At 44.6% G+C, this 11,384-nt stretch overlaps 1 protein-coding gene across 1 annotated transcript in view; it reads left to right on the forward strand.

Annotated features, from left to right (window-relative positions):
• Positions 1–2,289: 2,289 nt before the first annotated feature.
• The window catches only part of bcl11bb (BCL11 transcription factor B b), a gene marked incomplete at both ends in the record, with an annotated part of 53,172 nt that continues 44,077 nt past the window's right edge, over positions 2,290–11,384 (forward strand). The window contains one exon of the mRNA XM_080744059.1: positions 2,290–2,353. Coding sequence (XP_080600185.1) covers positions 2,290–2,353 — 64 coding nt within the window. The remainder of the gene's footprint in view (positions 2,354–11,384) is intronic.

Consider the following 11,384-nt stretch of genomic DNA (forward strand, 5'->3'; position numbering starts at 1 on the left):
AACAATCAAACTCCATCCATGCCAAATATGCAAGCAGCAGACGAACACATTTTGACTTGGCATTTTATCAGAATAGAATTATGAAAATCTTGCGGGCACAATAATAATAGCAGAAACAAAGGGGACTTGACCTGTGCACAAAAGGTGCGTCGGTATAAACACAATCTACATAATTCACCTCGAAATTGACCACTAAAAAGCCACGGAATATGTATTATCTCGTTTGTCTTCGTACACGGGGATTACATTTTATATCACTTTAGTTTTCATTAGAATAAACGAGCGCTCCTCGCGCACTGTAGCGATGGATGGGGGAACTCCAGCCAAGCTTTCAGACGCGTGTTTTTCTTTTTTAAAGACAATTATAGTTCTATTACTGCTTTATTATCCTGCTGGAAAGACAAGTCAACAGAAGTGTTAGGAAAGGGAGGTTAGAGGCGACGAATGACACAGGTGTATGCAGTGGTGTAAAGTAACATTAAGTACATTTACTCAAGTAGCCTACTGGAGTCCTACTTACATTTTGAGGTATTTGTACTTGAGTATTTCCAATTTCCAATACACATTTCCAATACACATCTTCGATCCAAATAGTGTAGCCTACTTTTACCCCACTATTTGAAAACTTTAAATTATAGACCTAATAGCCTATTAGGCCTATAAAACATACATAAACCACTGACTTTAGCCCTATTTTATACCTTGGCCATTTGGAAATAGCCAATCTACAAATAGATCTGCAATATTTCAAACATTTTGTACGTTTACTTTTGGTAGGCTACTTTAAGTAGCCTACACTTTGATGCCAACACTTGTACTTTTACTCAAGTAAATGTTTTTAGATCCGGACTTTCAAGAATATTAATAGCTGTATCGATACTTTTACCTATAAGTAAAGCAAATGTGATTACTTTTTCCACCACTGATGCCTGCATGGGAACCGAAACTGAGACGTTGCGGTGACGGTGGTCGCCTGGTTGAGCCCCCCCCCCCCTCATGCCTTGAGATGTCTGATGTCTCTCTCGCCCCCCCCCCCCCCCCCCCCCCCCCCCCCCCCCCCTCTCTCTCTCTCTCTCTCTCTCTCTCTCTCTCTCTCTCTCGGCGTGGACGCAACGTCACAAACGTATACACTTGAACTTGAATCCTATCCACGTTCCACTTCCACGGCAAAGGCAATCACACACACGCACATATCGTTTGTGGTGGTAGTGGTGGCACTGGGGGTCCTCCGATAAACACTAAACAGAGCCCCTTCGCTGCGAGACAAGAAGTAGCCTCGACATTATAGGAGAGCATTGGAACCTCGATCGGCTTGTTGTCTGTCTGTCTGTCTGTCTGTCTGTCTGTCTGTCTGTCTCTCTCTCTCTCTCTCTCTCTCTCTCTCTCTCTCTCTCTCCACCTCTCTCTCTCCCTCCCTCTTTCTCTCTCTCTCAACAAGGCTACCGCCTCCAGAGCCAGGTTGCCATTCTGCGTGCCAATGCCAAAACGCGCAAGGAGGGAGGAGGAGGAACTCATCGGTGCCAAATGGTCATCTTCTTCTTCTTCGCGCACGCCTGAATCCGAAGGACTGTAATAATAGTAGGGATTTTTGTTGTGTTGTGCGTCTGATGAGAGAATAAACAACAACAACAAACAACTGCCTCCTCACGTGTGCAGAAGATTTACATTTTTGTATGGAGAACAGCAACACAGGGAAAGGGAACAGCAGCACGCAGCGATCAGGCAGGTAGAACAGCCTTTACACAACCCCATCATCTCCATCAGCCGGCTTCACCGGGCGGTCTGTCGCTACAGGGGTGGCAGCCACCACAGGATTGTTTCCTCCGGGGAGGAGAAGAGAATCGCATTCCGCCAGTGCTGCGATGAGCACACCTACCTGTCCACTCCGCACACCACTTCACAGCATTGATTACTGAAGAGCCTGCCTGCGCTGAGCTCCATCGATCGATCCAGGTGTTGCTGCACCTGAAGAAATATTATAGTCCCTCGATCGGCTGCCCGCCCGGACATCGCGGGGTCATCTGGCGCGCTGCGCTTCTTCTTCATTGACCTTTCCAGAGGTGTACTGTACGCCGACGACCCTGAACCGCGCATCACTCACTGATCGGTCCGATCTGACTGACTGCTGCGACTCAAAGGAGCTCCAGAATTGTTGGCAGCGGCAGCAGCGGGGATTTTTGGGGGGAGAAAGTTGCGTCCACTGAGGAGGAAGCATCCAGGACCGACACCACGGTGCAAGCCGACTCCAAGTGGCGTTCACCGGGCAATGCCAGAGTAAATTGTGGGACCATGTCCCGTCGCAAGCAGGTGAACCCGCAGCACTTATCGTTGACGCACAGGGAAACAATACGACGTGAGTATGGTTTTATTATAATCGATCAGCCTCTTACTTTCCTGTTGACAGCATGAGACCATTTATCAATTTTCCATTTTCCAAGATGTTGGAACATTTTCCAAAATTGAACACATTTTCCCCAAATTGAACACATTTTCCCCAAATTGATCACATTTCCCAAAATGTTGAAATCACACACAAATAGCGAAACTAGCAGATCAATAAACTCACGACAACTTCACTGTGTAAGCTTGGAGATTGGCTATTTTCGTTATTGGCTGTAAAAATAATTATGGCTTAAGTGGTTAAACAATTGTGAGCTTTCCTCTCCCTTTTACAATTCTTTACGCAATTAATTCTGAGTTTGCAGTAATACTAGACCATACATTACAAATAGCAGTGTTTGCACATAGAATCAACTTGTGATGCTCGTTTACATTACACAATAAATGACCTTGGCTTCTGGCGGATTGTAAATAATAACTATAGCAGTCTATTAATTATGAATTAGATAAACAAACATCACGGATAGTGAAAAGTAAAAAAAAAAAAAAAAAGTTGTGGACCATGATGTTATTAATTTGCAAGAGAGAATTAAGACAAATATGCTGAAGAAAATTGGAACCATTATACAAACAATTTATACTAAATTATTATTTGTCATTTTCTTGTTTAAGTTAATGATGTGAAATCAATATAATAGCTCATCATACTTGCGCCACCACAGTTGTCGTTTCATGAGTTCCTCAGCTTGATTGAGAGTCATATTATAGATAAGTGTGTGTGTGTGTGTGTGTGTGGTGTGTGTGTGTGTGTGTGTGTGTGTGTGTGTGTGTGTGTGTGTGTGTGTGTGTGTGTGTGTGTGTGTGTGTGTGTGTGCGTGCGTGCGTGCGTGCGTGTGTGTGTTACAAGCGTATTTCATCCAACAAAACTTTATTTTTATGGCAACATGTGGTAAACTACTATAGAAATGGTGTATTTTTGCTTTCCCAGTTTGTCAGTGCATTGTTCAATTGAAGGCTCAGACGTTTTCAAAACATTTTGTCTCTTTGTATCTAGTCTGTAAATAATTTAATTGACAATCAATAAGCATGCACGCACACGCACAAACGCATGCACGCACGCACGCGCACACACACACACACACACACACACACACACACACACACACACTGACAGTTGACACAGGTCCGTCCTACAATTAATATTTGTCAAGCTGTCGTCTCTCCACGTAAGCTAATAATTTGGAGACGGACTGCGTGTCGCTTATCAACTCGATTTGCGTTTGTAAAAAAGAGAGAGAGAGAGAGAGAGAGAGAAGAGAGAGAGAGAGAGAGAGAGAGAGAGAGAGAGAGAGAGAGAGAGAAACAAAATAAACAAGACGCAGGGCCCAGACCATATTTGCAACAACAATCCAGACCGTCATTAATGTGATTTCTCAAGGCGGAGGGTCACAAACTTGAGGTTGAGGCTTGTCGAAGAAGAGCCGCGCGGAGAGAGACCACATTTTCTGATGAAATTGTATAGATTAGATTTGGGCCAAGAAATTTCGGGCACATGATTAAAAAGTCGCATAATCCAATTTCAAATCAATTATATCAATCTAGCCTTCATCTCCCCAGCGCTCTTCTGCCTGTGCCTAAATCCAATTTCATAGTGGCCTAATCTGGCTAATTCATTGCAGAAGTTCATGATGTAATCTTTCGCCAATCTGTTTTGCGTTGAGAAGGGTTAGGCACATTCCGTCCCACCCAACACCGTTTAGCATTTAGATTAATCATTTAGCCAGTTCACTTTGCGCGTGTCATTCTGCTTATTTTTGCGTAATTGTCTGTTTCCAATGTCAAATAAAGGAGGCACAAATAGGCTTACAATTCTTCAATAAAAAAATCTAATCTAATTTCATATTACAGCCTTAGCCTATGAGCGCAACCTAATTCAAGGGATTTCCATGCAGATATAAAGAATATTGATCTGTCTAGAATATTTCCCTCCCTCCCCCTCCTGTCACAGGTAGACTATATTAATTACAGCGTGGCCTGGTTGTAACATACAGTTCAATCATTAATCATTCCATATGTACATTCTATGAGATTTTCATGAGCTGCAGCAGGGCTGGAGTTTGGCCTCAGGTGTGTGTGTGTGTGTGTGTGTGTGTGTGTGTGTGTGTGTGCGCGTGTGTGCGTGTGCGTGTGCTGTGTGTGTGTGCTGTGTGTGTGTGTGTGTGTGTGTGTGTGTGTGTGTGTGTGTGTGTGTGTGTGTGTGTGTGTGTGTGCGTGCACGTGCATGTGTGTGTGCGCGTGAGCGTGTGTGCGTGCGTGCCGTGTAAATGCATGCATGCCTGTGTGCATGTGTGTGTGCTTAACATTTACCTATACATTGAGACAAATCATTCTAACAGGCCTGACTAGTCTTAAGTGCCTTTTTGTGGATGGCAAAGCTACATTACATGGATTCACTGTTAAATATTTGACTGCTCACCCTTAGGGCCTCGCATGGGTCACTCTGTTTGACATCCCATTTCAGCCTTTTTCCATAATTATTCCAGGGAATTAATAGCAGGCCCACTGAACTGAATAATTCCCATAATTGATTCAATGGCACGGGAGATGTCACACTTTAACGCCGCGTGTCAAACACAATTCGGTTGTATTGGACATGGCCAGTCAGAGAGCGGTGGGGAACCAGTGGCGTCAGTTCAGAAAAAGGTAAGGTATGGCAACATGACTGGTGTCTTGCACGCGCGCAAAGGCGCGAGTGCGCGAGTGCAAGACACCAGTCATGTTGCCATACCTTAGCAAAAGGCATGATACATTTATTTTAAGAAGTGCATTCTATTTTTTCCCTCAAAATGTATATGGTTTCTTGGGCTGGATATGGCAGCCTGGAACAGTTGTTCAAGTGTGGCTAAACCTGGCGTAAAACGTGCCACAATTAACAATAATGAATTGCACCTGTGCAGCTGACCTGTGGAACCTGGGAATATACTATTCCGTCAAGATGGGGAGAATATAATTATACTACCTTGTTAAAATTAGCATTTGTAGTTATTTTACTGTAATTCAACAACATTCATGGATTTATATTTTAAAGTAACTTGTATTCTCCCCCTCGGACCCAGGGTATGGCAGCTGCATACCCCTGCCATACCCAATTGACGCCCCTGTGGGGAACGGCTGCATGTCATGCTTCTGATGGACAAGCTGGCACCGAGGCTGCGTTCAAGTGCGCTGAACTCCTCCAGCACACACACACATACACACACACACACACACACACACACACACACACCCTGCTGTTCTCTTCTGAGGCTTCTACGAGCCTTCTCTAAAGCAGTGGTTCTCAAACCATTTCAGGCCGCGACCCCCATAATAATCATGTTTTAACTGCAGGGGACCCCCTCCCCACCCTGACGAGCACTAAGAGTCGAGGCATTACATTTTGTATAACACGGTTCTATTGTGAAAGTAGCAGATCTACATGCTCACAACGCCTCGCGTTGCGACAATTTCTGTCTCTAATATTTGACAATTTGGCCAATGTTTAATTTGTCATTTTAGAGGTATTAAAAAGTCCTTACATTGTCACTTTAGAAATGCGCTGATACCCTCTATACACTTATGCTGTATGTTGGTTTGTTTACTGTTGAGAGAGAAAACCATGTTGCACATTAAGTTAATCATCTGGGGACCCCCACAAATAATTTGGGGACATCCCAACCCACAGGTTGAGAACCACTGCTCTAAACAACACAGTTAAGTCTCTCTCCTGTACCCCTATATTGATGACACAACCACAGCCTACACCAGTAAAAATCCTTGGTGTGAGAGTATACACATGTAACCAAATGGATCAATTGTTTTGGTTACATTTGTCTCAAGAGTTACACATTAATAAATGATCTCTGAGGATTTTTCTATCGTGCCAGGCAAGATGTTAGAGAAGGCTCGCAGGGCTAACATTGAACTTGACCCCGCAGTTAATGTGCGAATAAATGAAGACATTCTAGAGAAGACTACACAGTGAGAGCAGTGACACGTGCAAAGGTCTGCAGCATCGGGGGGCAAAGGGGGGAGGTGGGGTGGGGTTGAACCACCTGTTCTCTCAGACGACACCGTTGCTGCTTTTTAATTTGCTTTTGATCGATCTGGGGACAGTCTACTAACAGGATTCAGGACTGTTCGTCTATAAGCTCATCTACAAGATCACAGACTGACTGGGCACTCACTCAGTTCCTACTCCCACGTTGCCAGTGTGTCAAGTGCAATGCAAACGCATGGCAGGCAAGACCTTGAATAGACGAGGTAAATGCAGGTATATTGTATGTGAGCGTGAGCTGAGCATGCGTGCGCTCGCGTGCATGTGTGTGTTTGTTGTGTGTGTGTGTGTGTGTGTGTGTGTGTGTGTGTGTGTGTGTGTGTGTGAGTGTGTGTGTGTGTGTGTGTGTGTGTGTGTGTGTGTGTGAGTGTGTGTGTGTGTGTGTGTATTTCTGTTCGTGTGTAGACATGCCTGCTTTTGTCACTGTAGTCCATTGTTCTCCGAGTGTGTGTGGATGTGAATGTGTGTATGTATGTACTATATATCTGTGTGTGTGTGTGTGTGTGTGTGTGTGTGTGTGTGTGTGTGTGTGTGTGTGTGTGTGTGTGTGTGTGTGTGTGTGTGTGTGTGTGTACTGTGCACTCTTGTCCACACCTTTTGCAATGCTTGTATTGCACCGTACTGTAGGCTACAGTACCTATATGTTTGACTTGTATACAGGACATCTCAATAATCACATACGTACACATGAAACGCGGCAGTGTTAGCTGCCATGCTGTGTCATGAGGTCGCACGTCCCTTCAGGCTATTTCCTTAAGCTGGGTGGGACTGCAGAGAGGACCAGGATGACACCATGGGCTGGAGGATATAAGGACCGCAGGGTGAAAAACCAAACCGACCGACCGTCATTTGACTGAGTCAACAAGGATGAAGACCTAAATGTACAGTATAATCAGACAGTTCCCAGAAAGAGACAGAGAGTGTTTGTGAGTGTGTGCGTGTGTGTGTCCATGTCCGTGTGTGTGTGTGTGTGTGAGAGAGAGAGAGAGAGAGAGAGAGAGAGAGAGAGAGAGAGAGAAAAGAACATGGCCTATCATTGAGAATATTTCAGGAATCGAGAAAAACTGGACTGGACTGTCCCTGTTTATGCATCGGTGTGGTGTTGTTTTTTTCCCCCCCTTTCTTTTCGGCATGACATTTTAGAATTCTCTGTTTGTTACCTCGCTAGCCCCAGGTGGTTGGGAAATATTTTCGACCCGTGGGAGTCGGTATATAAGCTGTCAATTACAGCCACACACCTTTCTAAGGACGATGTTGATAATAAAAGTGGGACTTTCTTGCCAGGCCACCACACCGACGTTATGTGCACAATATGTAAGATGACGGGTGTCTTCAGTGAACAGTGCGCTGAGCCCTGCGGTGCTGGCCCTATAGGTCACGCTCCACTTTGCAGGAGGAGAGAACCAGAATATCAGCATATTTCTGGACAGGCTGTACTGCAAGTCTCGAGGTATTGAGAGGGGTATCCAACTCATAAAAAAAAAGAAACAGGTCATAAATGCACTCACTGCACTTGGCGTGCAAGACAAGTGGGCAGGCATGTGTAAATGTATTTGTTTGCACAGTGCACACGCACATACCGGTACATACACACACGTACATGCACGCGCGGGCGTGTGTGCATGGCATGCATGCATGCACGAATGCATGCACACTTTAAGTTGTACGTTTTAAGTTACAAATCCCTTGCATGTCAATACCACCATTTGAGCCCACATATTGTACATGTTAATAGCGTGTAGCTTCCTATGCATGTTCACCAGGCAGTCAGCATGGATAGTAGTCTTTATGGGCCCCCGGCATGCTTGAACTGAGTGAGTGCTGCTGCTGTGAACAGCCAAAGACCCTGCTGTCCTAACATGAATTTAAGGATTTGATTCGGTGACAGTTTATCTGCTGTTTAAGAGGCTGTTTGCAAAAGCATTGAAAAGCAAAAGATCTAAACATCTGATTTGTGCTGGTATTTTCTTCCCATTTTGTTTATTGCTCTTTCAGTCAACCACTGAGCTTGAGGGCAAAATCTGCAACAAAAAAAATCTAGGCTACAGTACAGATGATCATACGACATGGCTAAATTTAAACGGGGATCAACCAGCGATAAGCATCGAAGAGCCTTATCTTTTCATTAAAACGAATGGTCTTTATACAAGGTTCGATCAGACACGGTTCCCAGAATAGTCGCCTTGGAATCGGCGATTGAAATTGCCTTGAGCTATCTGTTTGCTCTCAGAATTGGCATGCTACCGGTGATGCTGCTAATGGTTAGTTCTTTATTCACACCATATGGTTGTCAAACGCAAGAAGGAGACTCACCGTAACGCAGTGCGACGCCACCGTAAATATTCACACACATTGTGGTGACAAGATTGTAATCTCAAAGGAGATGACTGGGGAAGATTTTATGATTTTCCCCATTTTATTGTCCTGGTGTTTTAGATGCACACACGTACACACACACACACACACACACACGCACGCACACACACACACACGCACGCACGCATGCACGCACGCACACACACACACACACACACACACACACACGCTCACACACACTCACACACACACACACAAGCACACACATTTCCATCACGATAACACATCTTTAATTCGCTTTTGCAACGCACATAAAATTCCTTACAATTATTATTATTATTTCTTCTGACCTCTGAAATTTGCTGATCAGATCTGATTTATCTCCCTACACGTCACTTCAGCTGACAGCTCACTGTCAACCGCGTGGCCGTGCTTCGCTTCACTTTCCGAACGACGGTTTGGGGGAAAATTTACGATAAGAGAGGGAGCCTGTTACGGATTGAACGGTGATAAGATAATGAAACACACACACACAGCCCTGGTCTTGCACAACGCGCGCTGTTGCAGCAGCGCTCCTTGGCAGTCGCAGCTGAGACGGAGGGATGGATACGAGCTCTAAGCGGAGCCCGCTTGTCATTTGAATTTTTGATCGCAACCATCTGCAATGTTGCTGGTGTCATTTATTTACAATGACAGCAGGAATCTCACCCGAACCCTCTCCATGGGATTTGGACATGTGCGTGCATGAGGGAGCACGTCTGTGTGTGTGTGTGTGTGTGTGTGTGTGTGTGTGTGTGTGTGTGTGTGCGTGCGTGCGTGCGTGCGTGCGTGCGTGCGTGCGTGCGTGCGTGCGTGCGTGCGTGCGTGCGAGCGTGCGTGCGTGCGTGCGTGCGTGCGTGTGCGCGTGTGTGTGCATGTGTGTTTACCCGTTTTCGTATGTGTATATATATATTTGCGTGGGTATGTGTGTGTATTTGTACGTACAACACATGTGCGTGTTTGATGGATTTCAATGCATGTGTATAAATTATCTGTGTGGTGTGGATTTTCATGTGTGAATTTGTGCTGTACGTGTGTGTGTGTGTGTGTTTGTGTGTGTGTGTGTGTGTGTGTGTGTGTGTGTGTGTGTGTGTGTGTGTGTGTGTGTGTGTGTGTGTGTGTGTGTGTGTGTGTGTGTGTGTGTGTGTGTGTGTGTGTGTGTGTGTGTGTGTGAGAGAGAGAGAGAGAGAGTATTCATGTGTTTTTGTACATTCCATGTATGTATTTGTACATACAGAACATGTGTGCATATCTGAAACCTTTGTATGCGTGAGCACTTACCTGTGTATATGAGTGCATTTGTACATACAGTACATGTGTGTGTATTTTATGTATTTGTATATCGTCATTGTCAGGCAGAAACCTCGTATCTCCAAGTTTGACATTTGCATGTTTTTTTGTAAACTAAAGCCCTGCTTCATCATACATTGTCTGTCGCACAAAACTAGTGAAAATAGCAGATGTACCGGTACAAGCACACAAGATCGCGAGGCCTTGTGTGCTTGTAGATCAGCTATTTTCACTAATGATGATGATTTTTAAAACGATAAACACAAAACTAACAGTTTTGGACATACAATGTTTCCACCCGACAATGACATTATATGTGTATATCTGTGTGGTGCGTATACATAGATGTGTGTATCTGTACTGTATGTACAGTGGAAGCCAGTGGAACAGGGTAGAACAAAGGGGTAGTGGAGAGAGACAGGACAGGTCTGAACTCATACAACATGGTTGACTGTCAAACCTGTGCCCCTGGCCTCACTTTCCTCCCCGCCAATGGAACACGGTGTACAGTGAACTCTAACACACGGTAAAATGCCGGGTGTTAATCTAACTCTGAGAGAGTCGCAAACCCGCCGAGGGTCAAGTTGGTTCCATTTGTACACACTCTCTCGGGGAGTAAACGAACGCTGAGGATTTTTAGTGTGTAAGCTTCTATCTATCTGTACACAGGACCAAATGGAAAATGGTTTCGGGGCCTTTTTTACTTGTTCGACGTTCAACGGGTTCAACTAGAATCTAACGAGATTACATCAGATCGGTCACATGAAGACGGACGTAAAAAAAAATAAGAAAATGCTGTAAAATATGATTCTCATCACTGACGTTGTTCCCAGCTAAAGTTTTCTTTTCTTTTTTCATCAACCCAGGCACAATTAAAATTAAATAATGAGAGATATATCAGTATATTAAGGCACATTCACACCAGACGCAATAAAGAAGAATTGGGTCACTTCCGGTATGAATGATTATAATTCATGTTGTCTCTCAAGCCAGACTCTCTACAGTGTCTGTAGTTCTGTAGTTCCCCAGAGCTCCTAAAAGTCCCGACACTGGAAGCTGTCATTACCATTCGAAAATATATTTCAAAACATCTTTGATTAAAAAAAATATTAATTTCCTTTTCTGCTGAGCAGCAAGCTAGAAGGGCTTCAACTCATTTGATTTGCAGTAGCACTTATTTACGTGACTGCAAAAGGCTAAACGGAACTGGCGGGTGGCGGGACATCCGCTTGAATCTTTCTGCGGATTTTCACCGCTTCCGATGTACAGACTTTTAGGCCCGTTTCGAGACACTAGGATCCATGAG

The sequence above is a fragment of the Nannobrachium achirus genome (assembly GCF_963921795.1).
Source record: "Nannobrachium achirus genome assembly, chromosome: 16".
In the NCBI taxonomy this organism is placed as follows: Eukaryota; Metazoa; Chordata; class Actinopteri; order Myctophiformes; family Myctophidae; genus Nannobrachium; species Nannobrachium achirus.